Source organism: Neoarius graeffei, chromosome 14, assembly GCF_027579695.1.
Source record: "Neoarius graeffei isolate fNeoGra1 chromosome 14, fNeoGra1.pri, whole genome shotgun sequence".
Taxonomy (NCBI): Eukaryota; Metazoa; Chordata; class Actinopteri; order Siluriformes; family Ariidae; genus Neoarius; species Neoarius graeffei.
In genome coordinates this window covers 42,266,507-42,288,765 of record NC_083582.1, presented here as the reverse complement: position 1 = coordinate 42,288,765, position 22,259 = coordinate 42,266,507, and the positions used below count along the sequence as shown (strand labels likewise).

The window sequence follows — 22,259 nt, the reverse complement described above, 5'->3', positions numbered from 1 at the left end:
AACTACTGACACAGGAAGAGAGTAAATAATGAAGTGAATAGTGACACAGACAGGAAGTATAAAGACCAGTTTGTAGTTTGTACAAAGCAATGCACTGGAGTGTTGGGAGAATGTTTAGGGACTGATGGTGGCCATGCGCATGTGGAATATGAAGGTAATGATAAAGGCGAGCCCACTCACCAGGCAGTGCCAGATCTGCTGAGGGATCGCTCTCAGTGCGGCTCAGGCTGCTGCGCGCACTGTGGCAGTCCTGCAGGATCTCGCTCACAGACACCCCCACAGACCTGTCCTCTGAACCTGTGCGCAAACGCACGCACGGTTGTTACACATCACACTTTAATCATAATACAGGTTATTTTCATTGCCAGTGCTGGATAATTAAATAAAATAAATCTACTTCCTCTCCCATGCAAAGTCACCTGTGTTCGGGGATCCTGGGTTTGATTCTACCCCATCCACTGTTGCCTGTATGGTTGGGGGGGGGGGGGGGGGGGGATGGACACAAAACAGCTTTAGAGCACTGAGCAGCTGGAACAATAGTGTACACAGTTCCAACAATGCCTTTTGTTACCAGTGTGTTTCCTTATTTCACTGAATAAGCCAGTTATAAACAGAACTTTCAGCCTCTCTCACACCAATTTAAAAAAATAAAAACTACCGATATATTGTATCTTCAATTAATTATTTCACTTTTTCTTATGTCATATGAGGAAGCCATGGCCTAAAGATAAGAGAAGCAGCTTTAGGACCAAAAGGTCACAAGTTCACTTCCCTGGACGAGCAGAAAAAATGTGTGGGTGGTGGGAGTGAATGAACAGCACTTTCTCCTCCCTCTACATCCATGGCTGAAGTATTCTTAGGGTGTATTCAGACCAGGATAGTTCGATAGTTCACTTGCTTTGGTCCGAACCAAATGTTTTTTTTATTTTTTCATTTTGGTGCGGTTCGCTTTCACACTGTACATTTTCGTAAGCGGACCAAAATCTGTCAACAAAGCCACGCGCCCTGAGGTCGTTCAGCTATTGGTCAGAGACGACACGCGCACAAAGCATTAAGTTCAAAAGTAGTCATGGAGGCTTTCCGTGCTGTTATTCTTTTTAATGTCATCAAAGCTATATGTTTTTTCCAGTTTTTACTGTTTTCACAATTGTGCGATTACTATGCTGTTGTACAAGTAATTTATCAACGACGACGACAAAGGGCAAGGCGGCTATGGAGGATAGCGCTGATGAGCACACATCATGTTGTGACAGTTCTGGCTCTTCACGCAATAGATGAATTTCTTTTTTGCGTCGCTAGTACTGCCACTTTTTGAAAGAATGTCCCTGATTTTAATGTAGGTCTGACGGAGTTTCTTCACTTTTAGCCGACATTGTTCTGGGGAGCGCGTGAACCCCTTCTCCTTCATTTTCTCACTGAATACAGCAAACACGTCGGCATTTTTGTGTGTTCTCTCCAAAAGCTCAGATATGTGGACATCTGCCCATATATCCACAAGGGTACGCGTTTCTTCCTCGGTCCACGTTTGCCCCCTACTCATTTTTTGTACTCTGTAGTCTAGCCTACCACTGGTCTGAATGACTGAACAACTGTTGTAAGGTTCCCTTGACAACCGAAACAGTGTTTGCACTTTGCAGTGGAGTGTCAAGACTCTGTTTCCCATAATGCTCGACAAACGACGAAGCTCCCGAGGTACAAAAAAGCAAAACTGTCGGATTAGGTCCGGTCTGCTTTCACACCTCCAGAAGATCCGCACCAGGGTTCCTTTGGTCCGGACCGAGTCCGACCTTGCAGCTCGGTCTCGGTCCACTTGTTTGGTCCGGACCAGAGTTCGGTGGTTTGTATTCAGACCAACCCAAAAGGTCCGGACCAAGGAAAATTTGGTTCGTTTGGTCCGGACCAAACAACGTACGTGTGAATACGCCATTAGATGTAGCAAGGCACCTAACCCCCCAACTGCTTCTTGGGCGCTGGGCCCAGTATTCTCAGTTGCACTCCTCCGGGTGCTCCGGTTTCCTTCCACTGGTCAAAGACATGCAGATTAGGTAAAATACCCAACCACTGGGGCTGCACAAGCTACTACATACTTACTGCTGGTCCCAACCTCAGACAGACTGGGGAGGGTTGCATCAGGAAGGCCATCCGGTATAAAAACCTATGCCAAATCATATATGCAGATCCAAATGATCCGCTGTGGCGACCCCTAACGGAAGCAGCCGAAAGATGATGAGATTCTGAATTGTTCTATTTTTTTCTAAGTGTTACCAAAAGGGTGATAAATAAAAAGAGCCATACTGTAGACATTTAATTGGAAACATTTCTATCCGGATGGGAGTGGTCTTTTCCATGATGATAGTGCCACCTACCACAGCAGGACTGGATTTAGTGTGTCTTGTTTGGGGTGCAGTGAAAAAGTCTGGTGGGCATCTCTGACAATGTTTGCCAATGAAATATGTTTGTATCATAATGAGAAACCTTTTTTTTTGGGGGGGGGGGGGGGGGGGGGGGGCGTATACAGCTATGTCAGCGGTGTCAAACTCAATTTCTGCTTGGGCCACATCAGCATGAGTACCCTTAGGCTATATCCTAAGGCAATTTATGTTTTAATTTATGCTACATATTCTATCCATTAACACCAATAACCTTGGCTCCCAAATTAGAATAGGATGTTTCTAGGTTAAAAAAAAACCTAACAGAAACTAAATATACACACAGGGTTCAAGGTCTCACTTAAAAGTCATAGGCAAGGGTCGGAGGTGGAACGTAGAATATCAACTTTATTTTCTAGAAGAACGACCCAAAAAGCGAATTCAATCTTCCTGGTGATTTGCACCCTAAAATTGAATAAAACGGGGGCGTCGTGGCTCAGGTGGATAAGGCGCCATACCATAAATCCGGGGACCCGGGTTCGATTCCGACCCGAGGTCATTTCCCGATCCCTCCCCGTCTCTCTCTCCCACTCATTTCCTGTCTCTACACTGTCCTATCCAAATAAAGGTGAAAAAAGCCCAAAAAAAAATTAAAAAAAAAAAAAAATTGAATAAAACGGTTAAAATATACTAGTTTGCCCAATTTCCGAAGGTTTGTTTACATCTCACTTACGCGCACTTTCACCGCCAGGGGACCGTCGTCGTGACGTCATTCAAGGCAAACAGACCGGGAGCAGTTCTGTGTTTACCTGCGAACTGAGCACACGTGTACGGACTTTGGTCGTGAGAGGTTGTGTAAAATGTCTGAAAGCGATAGCGATTTTGAAGTAGGAACTCTCCAAATTGAATATCGAGAGGTGAAACCATATATGTATGAACCAATGGCCGTTGCGAAGCAATCGGTGAATGTGGCTCACTGGTTACGCGCACAATCCACTCTCTCCGCCTCTTCTCCTTTCTCGGAAAAAGGTAAAAACTTCTTCCTGAACCGGTCCCGATGTTACAGTTCACTGCACAACCATAAGGCATGGTTTTTCTTTAGAAATTCCCGAGCGCACGTCTGCACTCAAGCCGAACGGCAATGCAAATAAACTGAAGTGCACTCAACTCAAGCAATTTGTTTCCCTTGAATGACGCCACGCGCCGAGTGGTCACGAAAATCACCGAGCAGAAATCCGCCGCGATCCGCACTAACTTATTTTAATTATTACTTATTAACAATACTTCTTGGGACCAGAAGAAAATTACAGAGGGTTTTTTAACATATAAAGTTTCAAATGTGCATAAATTGAAAACCTTTGCCTATGACCTTTAATGGTTTGAGGAGTATGTAAATGATGTAAATTATATACACGAGTACCTTCACAGTCACTACAGTGGTGCCTGAAAGTTTGTGAACCCTTTAGAATTTTCTATATTTCTGCATAAATATGACCTAAATCATCAGATTTTCACACAAGTTCTAAAAGTAGATAAAGAGAACCCAGTTGAACAAATGAGACAAAAATATTATACTTGGTCATTTATTTATTGAGGAAAATGATCCAATATTACATATCTGTGAGTGGCAAAAGTATGTGAACCTATGCTTTCAGTATCTGACGTGACCCCCTTGTGCAGCAATAACTGCAACTAAATGTTTCCGGTAACTGTTGATCAGTCCTGCACACCGGCTTGGAGGAATTTTAGCCCATTCCTCCGTACAGAACAGCTTCAACTCTGGGATGTTGGTGGGTTTCCTCACATGAACTGCTCGCTTCAGGTCCTTCCACAACATTTCGATTGGATTAAGGTCAGGACTTTGACTTGGCCATTCCAAAACATTCACTTTATTCTTCTTTAACCATTCTTTGGTAGAACGACTTGTGTGCTTAGGGTCGTTGTCTTGCTGCATGACCCACCTTCTCTTGAGATTCAGTTCATGGACAGATGTCCTGATATTTTCCTTTAGAATTTGCTGGTATAATTCAGAATTCATTGTTCCATCAATGATGACAAGCCGTCCTGGCCCAGATGCAGCAAAACAGGCCCAAACTGTGACACTACCTCCACCATTTTTCAGAGATGGGATAAGGTTCTTATGGTGGAATGCCGTGTTTTCCTTTCTCCAAACATAACGCATCTCATTTAAAACAAAAAGTTCTATTTTGGTCTCATCCGTCCACAAAAGATTTTTCCAATAGCGTTCTGGCTTGTCCACGTGATCTTTAGCAAACTGCAGACGAGCAGCAATGTTCTTTTTGGAGAGCAGTGGCTTCTCCTTGCAACCCTGCCATGCACACCATTGTTGTTCAGTGTTCTCCTGATGGTGGACTCATGAACATTAACATTTACCAATGTGAGAGAGGCCTTCAGTTGCTTAGAAGTTACCCTGGGGTTCTTTGTGACCTTGCCGACTATTACACGCCTTGCTCTTGGAGTGATCTTTGTTGGTCGACCACTCCTGGGGAGGGTAACAATGGTCTTGAATTTCCTCCATTTGTACACAATCTGTCTGACTGTGGATTGGTGGAGTTCAAACTCTCTAGAGATGGTTTTGCAACCTTTTCCAGCCTGATGAGCATCAACAACGCTTTTTCTGAGGTCCTCAGAAATCTCCTTTGTTCGTGCCATGATACACTTCCACAAACATGTGTTGTGAAGATCAGACTTTGATAGATCCCTGTTCTTTAAATAAAACAGGGTGCCCACTCACACCTGACTGTCATCCCATTAATTGAAAACACCTGCACCTGACTAATTTCACCTTCAAATTAACTGCTAATCCTAGAGGTTCACATACTTTTGCCACTCACAGATATGTAATATTGGATCATTTTCCTCAATAAATAAATGACCAAGTATAATATTTTTGTCTCATTTGTTTAACTGGGTTCTCTTTATCTACTTTTAGGACTTGTGAGAAAATCTGATGATGTTTCAGGTCATATTTATGCAGAAATATAGAAAATTCTAAAGGGTTCACAAACTTTCAAGCACCACTGTACATCTTAACTCAGTTAAACGCCACTGAAAACCATCTCCAACCATCAAAACACCATTTGACGGAACAGCTTTTGGAAGAATGGCATTTCATCAACCTACAACACTTCCACAGACATGCAGAATCTGTGACCAAGGCACTCATACTAACCTCTATGTTACTTTTTCTTTTAATGCATCACCTATCAGTATTGGGTCATTCCATGTCAATTCACACACCCTCCCCAGTGACACCTCTTCAATTTGCCTGATATTTATTTTATTAGTGCCTTATGATGTCAAAAGAAAGAATCCAAAATTTTAGCTTCCTAGCTGGAACGGTTTTTGAATTTTGGCCCTTCAAAGTTTGGGTGCCACGCCCACTTTTGGGGTCAGGGAATTGTACACTTAATTTGCAAGCATTTTTGGAGGCCCATATCTTTTGTTCTAAGTTGAATATAGACCTGTAAATTGCTATATCTATGTATTCTGGCCCTGTCTATCAGATTCTGCACCTAAAAATAGCACAAGTTTACTAACTTTAGAGATATTAACCCCTTAAAAGTGGATTTTTTTAAATGACAATTTTTTTTTTGACATTTCAGGGGTCCATATCTTGGAAAGTTTTTGTGTTGATAGGGTTTAAACAGATTTATCATCATATTTGGGAACTCTACTGTGTACTTAGTTTCAGGGCACTCAGAGCTTTGGTGGGGGTACAGGAGGGCCCCAAATATGGCTTCGGGACAAAATTACCATTTGGTACATCCTACTTCAGGCCATTAGTTGGCCATGTGGGCACATGATGACTGGAATGAGCCTTTAACCCTATCAACAGACACCTTTAATCAAACTTTTAAGCCAATAAAAACTTTGATTATCCAACTCCTTCAATATAAACTAAGCATTTGTATATGGTACTGTTTTTGCATATTTTCTGAAAAGTCCGGAAAGTAGGTCAGCTATTGTTTTAACTGCCAATTCAAATCAAAAGGTACTAAAACACATTCAAATTATAAAATAGTAAGATTAAAACAAGGATAATATCACTGAACACATATATTTGAATATATAAACTGACAGTTTACATTTATTAACCCTTTGCACACTGTACACACACACACGTAACTTAAACTACACTTACTTAAGAATAAATTAGTCATGTGATCAGATCAGACAATTTTAATGAGGCATGGACGCCATTTACTGCTGTAAAATACATGTAGGCACAATACAAAACGATTCAATTCAATTTAATATAAAACCATAACCAGGCTTGCTGACTGACACTGGCAGTTAAGCATGAATGTACTTTGGAAGAAGCATCTCAATTCTTTCTACATCAACTGCAACAAGTTTATAATGCCGAGCACTATGACCTTGAATCTCTGGCGCATTTATACGACATATAATGTCTTGAAATGGCACCCAGCATGGTGGATTTTGGCAGTTTTCAGTAGGCCAAGACAGAGTCGTGTTTGACCGTTTCATAAAATGACAATATACATCATTGTGTTCATCAGAACGGTCGACAATGTTTGCCACATACCAGTTGTTGTCATACACACAAGCAATATATTGCCCAGGCTGATATGAACTGCCATATGCTCAAGACTTTGATATTGAAACAACCAATTATTGTAAGTAATGAACACATAGCATAAAACTGTTAACATTTAGATGTCTTTATGATCAATACTTTAAAAACAATTGTATAGAAGAAAGGTATGTATCAAAAATATAGAGAGTTCCTCATGAATACCCTTGCCCCCTTCATGTTTATAATGATTATAATAAAATAATCTTTATATATATTTCCCCTTTTTACTAACTGATATGCTAATTTTCCCCACATGAGTGGCTAGGGGCCCCTTCCCCTTTTCTTGAAAAAAACCCCTGATGAGTCTAGGTTTAACTTCCAGATCGGATGTCAGAACAAATGTAGTAAAGCAACCAGGATGTTTTTCTTGGGCTCATCCCCTTGTTTGCATCTTTCCCTTTCCTGTTTGAAAGATGCATTTAACTATTAAGTGTATAGTGGTCAGAGTTTGGTTGGATACAGGGAAAGGTGTCAAATGTAAAAAAAAAAAAACAACAGCATCGTGAAACAGCCGGGAAAGGGTTTATCCCTTGTAATTGTCAATATAACTAATGGGGTATTGGGTATAAATAATCTTCCCATAGATTAAAATCACTATATGGGTGTGCTTTTACTACCTTAAACATGAATAGGCAGTCAAAACAACAGTTGACCTACTTTCCGGACTTAGGATTTTTCAGAAAATATGCAAAAATAGTACCATATACAAATGCTTAGTTTATATTGAAGGAGTTGGATAATCAAAGTTTTTATTGGCTTAAAAGTCTGATAAAAGGTGTCTGTTAATAGGGTTAAAGGTTCAGTCCAGTCATCATGTGCCCACATGGCCAACTAATGGCCTGAAGTAGGGCGTACCAAATGGTAATTTTGTCCTGAAGCCAAATTTGGGGCCCTCCTGTACCCCCACCAAAGCTCTAAGTGCCCTGAAACTCTCCAAGTACACAGTAGAGTTCCCAAATATGATGATAAATCAGTTGAAACCCCATCAACATAAAAACTTTCCAAGATATGGACCCCCAAAATGTCAAAAAAAATTGTGTCATTAAAAAATCCACTTTTAAGGGGTTAATATCTATAAAGTTAGTAATCCTGTGCTATTTTTAGGTGCAGAATCAGATAGACAGGGCCAGAATACATAGATATAGCAATTTACAGGTCTATATCCCCCTTAGAACAAAAAATATGGGCCTCCAAAAATGCTTGCAAATTAAGTGCGTAATTCCCGGACCCCAAAAGTGGGCGTGGCACCCAAACTTTGAAGGGCCATAACTCAAAAAACGTTCCAGCTAGGAAGCTAAAATTTTGGATTCTTTCATTTGACATCATAAGGCACTAAGAAAATAAAAATAAGGCAAATTGAAGGTGTGTCACTGGGGAGGTTTTGGGCATTTGTGTGAATGACATGGAATGACCCTATTTAAATACACTGAGTGCAGAATTATTAGGCAAGTTGTATTTTTGAGGATTAGTTTTATTATTGAACAACAACTATGTTCTCAATCAACCAAAAAGTCTCATAAATATCAAAGCTGAATATGTATGGAAGTTAGAGTGGGGTGTTTTTAGTTTTGGCCATTTTAGGAGAATATGTATGTGTTCAGGTAACTTTCACTGTGCAGAATTATTAGGCAACTTAATAAAAACCAAATATGTAGCCATTTCACTTATTTATTTTCACCAGGTACACTGATATGACAACTCCAGATTTGCAAATAAACATATCTGACATTCAAAACACAAAACAAAAACAAATCAGTGACCAATATAGCCACCCTTCTTCATGAGGACACTCAAAAGCCTTCCATCCATAGATTCTGTCAATTTCTTTATCTGTTCACGACCAACATTGTGTGCAGCAGCAACCACGGCCTCCCAGACGCTGTTCAGAGAGGTGTACCGTTTTCCCTCTTTGTAGACCTCACGTTTTATAATGGACCACAGGTTCTCTATGGGGTTTAGGTCAGGTGAACAAGGGGGCCATGTCATTATTTTTTCACCTTTCAGGCCTTTACTGGCTAGCCACGCAGTGGAGTATTTGGACGCATGAGATGGAGTATTATCCTGCATGAAAACCATGTTCTTCTTGAAAGATGCTGACTTTTTCCTATACCACTGCTTGAAGAAGGTTTCTTCCAGGAACTGGCAGTAGGTCTGGGAGTTGAGTTTGAGTCCATCCTCAACTCGAAAAGGTCCAACAAGCTCATCTTTGATGATACCAGCCCATAGCAGTACTCCACCTCCACCTTGCTGGCGTCCGAGTCAGAGTGGAGCTCTGTGCCCATTACTGATCCAGCCACAGGCCCATCCATCTGGCCCATCAAGAGTCACTCTCATCTCATCAGACCACAGCACCTTAGAAAAATCAGTCTTAAGATATTTCTTGGCCCAGTCTTGACGTTTTATCTTGTGTGCCTTACTCAGTGGTGGTCGTTTTTCAGCCTTCCTTACCTTGGCCATGTCCCTCAGTATTGCACACCTTGTACTCTTTGACACTCCAGGAATGTTGCAACTCTGGAATATGGCAGAACTGGATGCTAATGGCTGCTTGTTAGCTTCACGCTTGATTTTCCGCAGATCATGTGCAGTTATTTTGCGCCTTTTTTTTCCCCACACGCTTCTTTTGACCCTGTTGACTATTTGCAATGAAACGCTTGATTGTTCGGTGATCACGTTTCAACATCTTCGCAATTTCAAGAGTGCTGCATCCGTCTGCAAGACATCTCACAATTTTAGACTTTTCAAAGTCTGTCAGATCTCTCTTCTGACCCATTTTGCCAGAGGAAAAGAGGTTGCCTAATAATTATGCACACCTGATATAGGGTGTTGATGTCATTAGACCACACCCCCTCTCATTACACAGATGCACAGCACCTGATATACTTAATTGGTAGTAGGCTTTCAAGCCTAAACAGCTTGGAGTGGGACAACATGCATTAAAAGGATGTTGTGGTCAAAATACTCACTTGCCTAATAATTCTGCACTCAGTGTATTATGTAAAACAATTTGAGGTGCATTCCATGTATGAGAACTTATTGTTAAATAAAAGGTGCATGAATGTTTATTTTCCAGTGAATCTTTGCTTACAGAAAGAAGCCAAAAAAAAGTCCCCAAAGAAAACAGATTCTAAGCAGCCCCCTTTCATGGTCAGTAAAGTGCTACAACAATGTATGTAGGTTAAGAATATGACATTATTAATAAAACATGCGAGAGAGCAGTGATGCTATTTGTTAGCGAGATGGTGTGAGCAGACCTCTGTGGGAGCTGGACTGTAGGGCCGCACAGGGCGAGGCTGAGGATCAGACAGATGCGTCTCCTCCTCCTCCTCCTCCTGGATAGCAGACGTGGGGGAGCGTGTAGACCTGCAGAATATAAACACACTCACACATGTGATATTACACAGCAGCACGAAGATATGATGTTAACCTTCGAATGGTGAACATATTTCATGAGTGAGCGCAGCAAATGAGTGAAATATTTTTCAACGTGAGAAGATAAACTTCATATCTTTGCACCACCGTCTAATATTTTTATTATATGGGCACATCCACAAAAAAAAGTATGCAAGCTAATCAAAAGGATTTTAATTTTGAACTGGTTCGCCATTTTCACAACGCACATCAAGTCAGCGGGAAAACACAGGGACTGACATCATCGAGATCTTCAGGAGTGAAGATATTGGAAAATGTGTTACTCGGGTGTATTTCATATGAAAAATGCAAATTTTTCAACATGAGAAGATAAACTTAATTTCTTTAAGCCAACATGTGATATTCTTTTTATTATAGAGACATATTCACAAACAAAAACTATGAAAGTTAATCAAAACAATTCATCGATTTCCTCACTATTGAAGATATTGGAAAATATGTTATTCAATGTCTTGAATGTAGTTTGTATGAAAAATACAAGTAGCGTATTTCCCAGTAAAACACGTGTGTGTGTGTCTCTCTCTATCTTTCTATCTATAAAAACAAACATATTACACACACTGTGCGATGGTCTTAAGCACCCTATTATTTTTCATACAAACTTTGCTATAGATTTCTATTTGATGACTTCTACATTATCGAGTCAGTACAAAAATATTTTGAGTCCAAACGTTCGTTTTCCAGCACAAAATTAAATCTCATCTCTCATTATCTCTAGCCGCTTTATCCTGTTTTACAGGGTCGCAGGCAAGCTGGAGCCTATCCCAGCTGACTACGGGCGAAAGGCGGGGTACACCCTGGACAAGTCGCCAGGTCATCACAGGGCTGACACATAGACACAGACAACCATTCACACTCACATTCACACCTACGGTCAATTTAGAGTCACCAGTTAACCTAACCTGCATGTCTTTGGACTGTGGGGGAAACCGGAGCACCTGGAGGAAACCCACGCGGACACAGGGAGAACATACAAACTCCGCACAGAAAGGCCCTCATCGGCCACGGGGCTTGAACCCGGACCTTCTTGCTGCGAGGCGACAGCGCTAACCACTACACCACCGTGCCGCCCACAAAATTAAATGGTACAGAAAAATAAGTTTGTATCTGAGCAGCATATTACATGAGATACCACTATTCAGATTAAAAATGAAAACATAATGAAGGCTGCTGGGTTTTGGTGCAAAATGAAGAAGCGAGTGTGACAGTCAAAGTGTCCAGAAGAACTGTGGCTGGTTCTGTAAGATGCTCAGTAAAACCTACAGCTCATTTCCGCATAAAACTGCACTCGCTGTACCGGAGACTATTTTTTTTAAGGGTTGTCTCACATCAAATATGGACTTTGTTTCATTTATTATGCCTTGGTGCTGTTTGTTCTATAAAAAATTATATATATTTGCACAGTACTATATTATATATGCACTCATAAAAAAAAGTATGCTTGAGGCTTCTTTGCATTGTTTATGCAACTCCCTGGAACACAAAATGGCAAATGTTATTTATTTTTAGACTGTGTGTCAGCATTGCAAAGTATATGCAATTGAATCCGATTCGGTTCTTCAGACTTTCACTGGTCATTACAGTAATAACAACATGGGTAAGGGAGTGCTGAGTAGTATGTAATGTGTGCGTAGGTTACATATGGAACATGGTTTTTACGTATGGCAATGGACAATTAAGGTTCTGAAAAAATCTTCAGCACAGACAATGGCAACAAAAAACAGAAATGAGTTTTTAAACAAAAGACCCAAACCCAGTTAATGTCCTGCCCTGGCATGTCTTTATGCTTTTCTCACACGCAGCATTGCACGTGCGGCACACTGAATAAAGGAAAAATACACAGGAAATCGGATTTCAGTAGACTAACCGAGTTCAGAAATCTGTCAGACACAAGTGTGGCTTGAATGTGATTGGGCAAAATGTGATTTCATGTATTTCTCCTACTGCAGAAAACCTTTCTTGCACAATTCAATCTACAAAAACATGCAGTATTGCACAGATATTTATGACGCTATATGATAGTTATGACACAGGTATTGCACAGTTATTTATGACGCTATATGATAGTTATGACATCGGCTGTAGCCTTAACCAAACTTTTAATGAACTTGAATTAGATTTGATGTTTTCATTTTATTATCCTATTTATTTGGTATTGGTTCCCATTTAATCATCATATTTTCTTATTTATATTTTGTTGATTTTTATTTCAGATTTAAAAAAAAAGTTGATTATTTCTGTTATGCAGTGATTCATAGCATGATATATCGATGAGAATAGTCATCATAACAACGGCAGTAAAGAAATCACTACAGTAAAAATAGATTGCTATATTTAACAGTTGCATGATATGGCATTACCCATCTGGCGACTTGCTGAGTTTGGATTTCAGAGCTGCTGGATCTGCACTGAGCTCCACGGTGCTCTGCTGCTTTATGCTCAGGGTCAGTGGGTCACTCATTTCTCCCGAGTACTGGACCTCTTCATACAGAGGAGCTGAGGGCAGAGCAGGAGACGCAGGCTGCACGCCGTTCAGGGCCTCCAGCAGGGACACGGGTTCGTAGCCCGGAGGGATGTTCTCCGAGTTCTGCTTTCCAGTGGAAGAGGTCAAAATGTGACAGTCAAAACTCTGTCAGGTCACCGATTATGTTTGAATCAAATTACAAATATGATTCCACAAAGGCCAATTCGTATTAATTTTTAAACAAAGGAGGAGGCCATGTGTTCAGGCCATGGCTATAGAAGTCAGAGAGATAATCAATTAGTTTAAAACAAGCAAACTCCATAGTTTTATACCGAATTTTCTGTGTTGTCTGAGCTCTGAGATAGCACTGGACTGAAGGGGACAGAAGAGAGAACTCCAGCAGGTTTCTTTCTCACTGCACGGATTTGTAGTAGTGCTCTGAATGCTAGCGAAGAAGAGAAAAAGGCCATGTAAGGACAAATGAACATGAATTAATGCACTACAAATAAGCAAACACAGCTGTTGCACCCTCTTTACAAGGAGTCCAAATGTTACCAGATTCATTTTAGCAACAAAAGAAGTAAACATTTACAAATGTTTAATAAAAGGGCTTTGTTTCTCATTTGCTTGACTGAATTCACCACAGGGGCTTTTGATAGGGTTTTTTTTCCACCATCACTCATAAAAACTAACACTTTGAAACTTTTGAAATCTGCAATAGTTTAAACTTTAAAAACCCACAACACTAGAAACACAAACCTGACTAACTCATCAGATCAAGCGTAAACATTTTTTGAATCAATAGTAATGAGTGCTAATCTTTTATAAAAGTTACCCACATATACATGAACCTATTGCCATTTTACGCACAATGAAGGAATAAATTAAAATTCCTTCAAACTTTTCGAAATGACATGCTGTGCCTAACAATATACTCTTACTGTCCAGCAGGTGTCAGTATGTTTCAAAAGTCAGCTATAAGATGTACTGCACACATCATCATCATCCTTTTACAACCACATCCAATTAATAGAAATGCAGACAATATGAAGGAAACAGAGCGAGCCCTTTCCAACACTCTGCTTTTCCTCTGTCTGAAATGCATCATCATGCTAAGAAAACATTGCTGGTCCTGTTTCAATAACTAGCCAATAGAGCAGAAGTGTATGCATTGATTAATGAGACGCTCACGCAGTCGGCAGATAGGGCAGTTGTTGGCTTGGTAACGTAGTGTGTCAGCACATGCATTGCAGAGACAAAGGTGCCTGCAGGGAAGAATGAGTGTGTCGCGCAGGTCTGACAGGCACACCACACACTCGCTGCTGTTGTCACTGTTTTCGTCTTCTACAGACTGATGGGAAAATAAAAATGTCGTCATACAACACAAAGATTAAAAGACACGCACACCTCTGTAGGAACATCGAGCTGTAAATTATTACTGAAAGCACAAGGATTATTGCTTCCTTGACATTCTTATACGTCATTGGTTCGGTACAGTGGTGATTTACCTTTGTCTCTTGGTTGTTCTTATTCTCAATGCCATAAATCTCCTGGAGTAGGTAGCTGACGCGATCAACCTGCACGATGGCATTAGTACAAGGTGAGCTTGTGTACACTGGGACAGGAGCTGGGCAGTAAACTCAGTTTGTGTTCGCCCTGAAGTGTTTTGGCTGACGACAACAACCCTTGTATGCAACGAATGCAGCACAGACACAGTTTTATAATGTCAAATGCCTCCATGTATGCCCTCTATTATTGCACCCCTCGACTTTTACCTCTGACTGAGTCTCCTAAATGCAGTTGTAGTCATTAATGGTCAACATGGGTTTCATTAGATTTCTTGGTTTAGCTACTCTATCTTTGCACGTGCCCTGTGATGACCTGGTGACTTGTCCAGGGTGTACCCCGCCTTTCGCCTGTAGTCAGCTGGGATAGGCTCCAGCTTGCCTGCGACCCTGTAGAACAGGATAAAGCGACTAGAGATAATGAGATGAGATCTTTGCACTTGGTGAAAGATTGAGGAGCAAACACCACACTGAACTTAAAACGTGAGTAAATAAATAAGAAACATATTACTAGAGCAACAAAAACCATATTATGACTACAATCTGAATGAAGTAAACAGAGAACTCTTACACCACACTTACAATTTGCTTCTGCTTCAAAGGCTTCACTGAAAAACTGCCATCAACATGCTGTGCAAAAAGAAACAAAAAGAAAATCAATCCTGAAAACAAAAAGGATTCTTATTATCTAACCTTATGAATGCACGTTCAATCACAATTACACCCCCCCCCCCAAAAATTTTAATGTCAACAGGGAAAAGAAAATATTTATCTGCTGGGATAGGCTCCAGCTTGCCTGCGACCCTGTAGAACAGGATAAAGCGGCTACAGATAATGAGAGGAGATGTTAAAATACAACCCCGATTCCAAAAAAGTTGGGACAAAGTACAAATTGTAAATAAAAACGGAATGCAATAATTTACAAATCTCAAAAACTGATATTGTATTCACAATAGAACATAGACAACATATCAAATGTCGAAAGTGAGACATTTTGAAATTTCATGACAGCAACACATCTCAAAAAAGTTGGGACAGGGGCAATAAGAGGCTGGAAAAGTTAAAGGTACAAAAAAGGAACAGCTGGAGGACCAAATTGCAACTCATTAGGTCAATTGGCAATAGGTCATTAACATGACTGGGTATAAAAAGAGCATCTTGGAGTGGCAGCGGCTCTCAGAAGTAAAGATGGGAAGAGGATCACCAATCCCCCTAATTCTGCACCGACAAATAGTGGAGCAATATCAGAAAGGAGCTCGACAGTGTAAAATTGCAAAGAGTTTGAACATATCATCATCTACAGTGCATAATATCATCAAAAGATTCAGAGAATCTGGAAGAATCTCTGTGCGTAAGGGTCAAGGCCGGAAAACCATACTGGGTGCCCGTGATCTTCGGGCCCTTAGACGGCACTGCATCACATACAGGCATGCTTCTGTATTGGAAATCACAAAATGGGCTCAGGAATATTTCCAGAGAACATTATCTGTGAACACAATTCACCGTGCCATCCGACGTTGCCAGCTAAAACTCTATAGTTCAAAGAAGAAGCCGTATCTAAACACGATCCAGAAGCGCAGACGTCTTCTCTGGGCCAAGGCTCATTTAAAATGGACTGTGGCAAAGTGGAAAACTGTTCTGTGGTCAGACGAATCAAAATTTGAAGTTCTTTATGGAAATCAGGGACGCCGTGTCATTCAGACTAAAGAGGAGAAGGACGACCCGAGTTGTTATCAGCGCGCAGTTCAGAAGCCTGCATCTCTGATGGTATGGGGTTGCATTAGTGCATGTGGCATGGGCAGCTTACACATCTGGAAAGACACCATCAATGCTGAAAGGTATATCCAGGTTCTAGAGCAACATATGCTCCCATCCAGACGACGTCTCTTTCAGGGAAGACCTTGCATTTTCCAACATGACAATGCCAAACCACATACTGCATCAATTACAGCATCATGGCTGCGTAGAAGAAGGGTCCGGGTACTGAATTGGCCAGCCTGCAGTCCAGATCTTTCACCCATAGAAAACATTTGGCGCATCATAAAACGGAAGATACAACAAAAAAGACCTAAGACAGTTGAGCAACTAGAATCCTACATTAGACAAGAATGGGTTAACATTCCTATCCCTAAACTTGAGCAACTTGTCTCCTCAGTCCCCAGACGTTTACAGACTGTTGTAAAGAGAAAAGGGGATGTCTCACAGTGGTAAACATGGCCTTGTCCCAACTTTTTTGAGATGTGCTGTTGTCATGAAATTTAAAATCACCTAATTTTTCTCTTTAAATGATACATTTTCTCAGTTTAAACATTTGATAGGTCATCTACGTTCTATTCTGAATAAAATATGGAATTTTGAAACTTCCACATCATTGCATTCCGTTTTTATTTACAATTTGTACTTTGTTCCAACTTTTTTGGAATCGGGGTTGTAATATTCCTCTTACCCTCCCCCACAATAAACTCATGTCCAGGTTTGACCCCATATTCTTTTTTTTTTTGCAACCCAACCACATCCCAGTGGATAAAACCAAATACATTGGGTCTCTGAGCAAAAATGTTTGATTATTTACTTTTCCATGTACTTAAGATGTATGAGGGAAAGGATCAAAACTAATAGTTCTTCTTCAATAATGCCATTTACTATTCATACATGAGCCACAAAATTCATTACATACCCTTTCAAACGCTGCTAAAAGTACATGAGCGTGTCCAACGACATCTGAAACAGCAAAGAATATCAATCAACTGGACTAGTACAATTAATCATGAAATGCAGATGTGACATTTTCCATAGAAATGTCCTGTTAGAGCTGTGAAACCTACCATCTCCATCATCCACGACTGCATGAATCACCAGAGGGAAAACACCTCGATCCAGGTCAAAGTTCAGCTAAGAAAAAGAGCTTTACATTTAAATAATCTTTAAATCATCAGAAACCTTTTATACAAAATTTTTCCACATAAAAAAATAAACAAAACACCTACAACCTCAGGGTTTGTGATCAACCGAAAGGACAATCAGAAAAATAAGTCTGTGTGTAAATGTGTGAAGAATCCACAGTACTAACTCCAGTGGACACAGTTCCTCCAGTCAGCCCTGCGGTCCCAAAGGGACGACCAGAGAGGCTGCGCTGGGCCTGGGCTGAGTCAGGCACCCAGGAGGGTTTAATAGTCCAAATTGTCTGTCATTCTGTGCATCATCTGCAACTCATCAGATACAGTAATATTTGCGCAATTTTGTAAAATGGTTTGTTCTGCTATTTTCGCAGTAAGAGCTTCCACACCCAAACCCTTGTGGCTAATTAAATATTTTCTCTCATATAGACGGTCTCTAGATATTAGTTACTTTTATTCATGTTTACTAAGATGTTGCATAAGACAGGTTCAGAAAAAAGAAAGGAGAACAGACTGGCAATATAAATTATACAGCCAAAATTATGTGGACACCTACCCATCACACCTATATGTGGGCCTTCTCCAAACTATTGCACACAACTGTCTAGAATATCTTTATATCCTGTAGCATTAGAAACTTCCCTTCACTGGCAGGAAAGGGCCCAAACATGTTCCAGCATGACAATGTCCCTGTGCATAAAGCAAGGCCCATAAAGGCATGGTTTGCCAGGGTTGATATGCTTGAACGGGCTGCACAGAGCCCTAACCTCAACCCCACTGAACACATTGGGGATGAACTGGAACATTGACTGCACCACTAGGTCTCCTTGTCTGACATCATCGCCTAACCTCACTAATGCTCTTGTGGCTTGTTGCTCCAAAATCTAGCGGAAAGCCTTCCCAGAAGAGTGGAGGTTATTATAACAGTAATGAGGAACCAACTCCATATTAATGGTTTTGGAATGGGATGTTCAACAAGCACATACAAGTGTGATGGTCAGGTTTCTGCATACTTTTGACCATGCAGTGGATGTTAGCAATACTGAATATTACATTAGAATGGGCTATAGTTCAATTATAGCCATTTACCCCCAAATAAATTCCAAAAAAGTTCTGAAGCTGTGTAAACTGTAAATAAAAATAGAATGTGATAATTTGCAACTCATGGAAACCCTATATTTCACTGAAAATAGTACAAAGACAACTTATCAAATGTTGAAACTGAGAAACGTTACTGTTTTTTTTTTTTTAAATATATGCTAATTTTGAATCTGATACCAGCAACACATTTAAAAAAAAATTGGGACGGGGCATGTTTACCACTGTGCTGCATCACCTCTACTTTTAACAACACTCTGTAAACGTTTAGGAACTGAGGAGACCAACTGCTGTAGTTTTGAAAGAGAAAAATGTTGTCCCATTCTTGCCTGATATACGGTTTCAGTTGCTCAAAAGTTCAAGGTCTCCTTTGTCATAGTTTGCACTTCATAATGCGCCAAATGTTTTAAATGGGAGACAGGTTTGGACTGCAGGCAGGCCAATTTAGCACCCGTACTCTTTCACTACAGAGCCATGCAGTTGTAATATCTCATCTCATCTCATTATCTCTAGCCGCTTGATCCTTCTACAGGGTCGCAGGCAAGCTGGAGCCTATCCCAGCTGACTACGGGCGAAAGGCGGGGTACACCCTGGACAAGTCGCCAGGTCATCACAGGGCTGACACATAGACACAGACAACCATTCACACTCACATTCACACCTACGGTCAATTTAGAGTCACCAGTTAACCTAACCTGCATGTCTTTGGACTGTGAGGGAAACCGGAGCACCCGGAGGAAACCCGCGCGGACACGGGGAGAACATGCAAACTCCACACAGAAAGGCCCTCGCCGGACCCGGGGCTCGAACCCAGGACCTTCTTGCTGTGAGGCGACAGCGCTAACCACTACACCACCGTGCTGCCCCCAGTTGTAATATGTGCATATAAAATAATCTCTATCCATTATCTGTTGACTATGGGCGAGAGGCGGGGTACACCCTGGACAAGTCGCCAGGTCATCGCAGGGCTGACAGACAGAGACAACCATTCACACTCATACTGACGGTCAATTTAGAGCCGCCAACTAAGTCTAACCTGCATGCCTTTGGACTGTGGGGGGAAACCGGAGCACCTGGAGGAAACCCACGCGGACACAGGAAGAGCATGCAAACTCCACACAGAAAGGCCCTCATTGGCTGCTGGGCTCGAACCCAGGACCTTCTTGCTGTGAGGCAACAGCACTAACCACTACACCACCGTGCCGCCCAGATTTTATTTGATAGATAGATAGATAGATAGATAGATAGATAGATAGATAGATAGATAGATAGATAGATAGATAGATAGATAGATAGATAGATAGATAGATAGATAGATAGATAATTAAAATTCAGCATTAATGATGCCTTCCCAGATGTACAAGCTACCCATGTCATGCGCACTAATGCACCCTCATATTATCACAGATGCTGGCTTTTGAACTGTGCACTGATAACACGCCGGATGGTCCCTCTCCTCTTTAGCCTGGAGGACGTGTTGTCTATGACTTCTAAAAAGAATTTCTACTTTTGATTCATCAGACCTCAAGACAATTTTCCACTTTGCCTCAGTCCATCGTGAAAGAGTTCGGGCCCAGAGAAGGTGGCGATGTTTCTGGATATTGTTTATATCTGGTTTTAACTTGCATTTGTGGATGCAGTAATGAACTGTTTTCACAGATGATGGTTTTCTGAAGTGTTCCTGAGCCCATACAGTGATTTCCACTACAGACACGTGTCTGCTTTTAATGCAGTGTCTCCTGAGGGCCTGATGATCACAGGCATCCAATGTCAGTTTTCAGCCTTGTCTCTTGCATACAGAGATTTCTCCAGATTCTCCGAATCTTTTAATGATATTATGTACCATAGATGATGTGATCCCCAAATTCTTTGCAATTTTATATTAAGGAACGTTATTCTGAAATTGTTGCACTGTTTGCCCATGCAGTCTTTCACAGAGCGGTAAACCCCTTCCCCATCTTTACTTCGGAGAGTCTCTTTTTATACCCAGTCATGTTACTGACCTGTTGCCAATTAACCAAATTAGTTTTTTTACACAACTTTTTCAGCCTTTTGTTGCCCCGTCCCAACTTTTCTGAAACATGTTGCTGACATCAAATTCAAAATTAGCATATATTTTTCAAAAAGCAATAAAATTTCTGAGTTTCAACATTTTATCAAAATGTTGAAACTCAGAAATTTTATTGTTTTTTGAAAAATGTTGTCTATGTAGTATTTTCAATTAAATATAGGGTTTCCACTATTTGCAAATCTTCAAATTCTGTTTTTATTTATGTTTTCCACAGTGTCCCAACTTTTTTGGAATTGGGGTTGTACATTTTATGGGTTGTGCATGTTTTCTTGGGGCCCCTTTTTAAATGTTTTGTTGTGTGTGTGTGTGTGTGTGTGTGTGTGTGTGTGTGTGTGTGTGTGTGTGCGCGCACGCGCGCATCCCAGGTCCAGGCAATATGCACAGTGTCCTGGCAGTAAAACTACTGCTTGTCTGATTTAAAAAAATAAAATAAAAATACAGCTATTACAAGTTATACCAGCACGTCAGTGACACGATAGCTCACACGGCCGTACTACGAGAAACCAGACTTGTTTATAATTAGCTAAGATGCTTTTTATGAGAACAATTAGATCGTTCCAACAAAACACTCAGAATCAAAATCTATTGAAAAAAAAAACTCAATAGAGAAGTAGCGATTTTCCTGAAAGTTCATTAACCGGCCTAATTAGCAACTTGTTAATGAGAAATCACAAAACCAGGGAGTAATTTTTGTGCAGGCTGATTAGATCTTCCAAACAAAACAATCAGAATCAAAATCCATTGAAAACTGAGGGAGGAGTAGTGATTTTTGTAAATTATGGACGGACGGACAGACACTGCATGATGGCAATCGCTCATCGCCCTACAGCCAGTGAGCTAATAATGAGCTTATTTTATAAAACATTAAAAGCAACATTCCTTAACTTGCTTTGTGAAAATTACTTTTGGAAATACACAGCTACCAGCAAAGCTAACAGGTTCAATGTTTATGATTCTCACCTCCTCTGGTTTCCATTTAGTGAAATCTATCTTGAAAGATGGCAGAGAAAACTGCTGGTTTATCCCCCTCTTATAGCAGACTGTCTCAGATGCCATAGCTGGTGTTTTTGGAGTATAGCTTAAAAGTAAACGTTATCAATATTAAAACATGTTGCAGTTACCCAGCCAAATGTTACAGCACAGTGTTATTCTACATTTAAATGTAAAATTAGCCATGAATCTGCATATAAACATGTAACAGATGATGTATAAATCAGAAAAGTGCCTTTATGACTTTTAAGAGTTAAGTACAAGTTTGGGTGTGCGCCCGTGCTGCAGTTTCCATGGCATTGCTGAAACTGACTAGTGTTGCATTTCTTTGTGCTCAGGTAACAAAGACCACAGTATGTTGTGCATAATAACATGAGCTACGTTTTACATGCCTAATAACCTGTAACAATCCCATGAACACCAGCAACATCTGGGAACAAGCTACGTATCTCTTCTGCATTTATGATGTAGAAACACACTGCAGAATTTGTCTAGTTTACTGTAAAGACTTACACTGCCACTCCATTAGAAAACTCCTCAAAAGCCTGGCAGTATAGTGTGATGGCCACTCTGGCATCAGTGTCAAAGTAAAACTCCACACCGTACAAAACTCCCGAATTTCCAGTTTCCTCTGCAGTGCTTTCAGCTTCCGCTTTGTACCTGATAACAGAGTACAAAGATAACATCTTAAGCTTTCTTGCTTTTATTGTCAAAATAACTGGTCTCAAGATAATAATTGGGACGACCTAACAAGC

The 22,259-nt window shown here is 40.7% G+C and overlaps 1 protein-coding gene across 4 annotated transcripts in view; it reads right to left on the bottom strand.

Moving 5' to 3' along the window:
- The window catches only part of mgrn1a (mahogunin, ring finger 1a), a 32,326-nt gene that overhangs the window by 4,024 nt on the left and 6,043 nt on the right, over positions 1-22,259 (bottom strand). For 2 of the 4 annotated variants that reach the window (XM_060939693.1, XM_060939695.1), the window contains exons 3-15: positions 22,251-22,259; positions 22,018-22,164; positions 21,475-21,592; positions 17,274-17,340; positions 17,126-17,169; positions 15,031-15,078; positions 14,392-14,460; positions 14,075-14,234; positions 13,216-13,328; positions 12,780-13,009; positions 10,242-10,350; positions 420-465; positions 181-297 (exon numbers count right to left, since the gene is read on the bottom strand). The exon at positions 22,251-22,259 is cut by the window's right edge and continues 80 nt beyond it. In XM_060939693.1, the coding sequence (XP_060795676.1) occupies positions 181-297; positions 420-465; positions 10,242-10,350; positions 12,780-13,009; positions 13,216-13,328; positions 14,075-14,234; positions 14,392-14,460; positions 15,031-15,078; positions 17,126-17,169; positions 17,274-17,340; positions 21,475-21,592; positions 22,018-22,164; positions 22,251-22,259 (1,277 nt within the window). The remainder of the gene's footprint in view (positions 1-180; positions 298-419; positions 466-10,241; positions 10,351-12,779; positions 13,010-13,215; positions 13,329-14,074; positions 14,235-14,391; positions 14,461-15,030; positions 15,079-17,125; positions 17,170-17,273; positions 17,341-21,474; positions 21,593-22,017; positions 22,165-22,250) is intronic. The other 2 variants (XM_060939694.1, XM_060939696.1) reach the window with 1 other exon arrangement.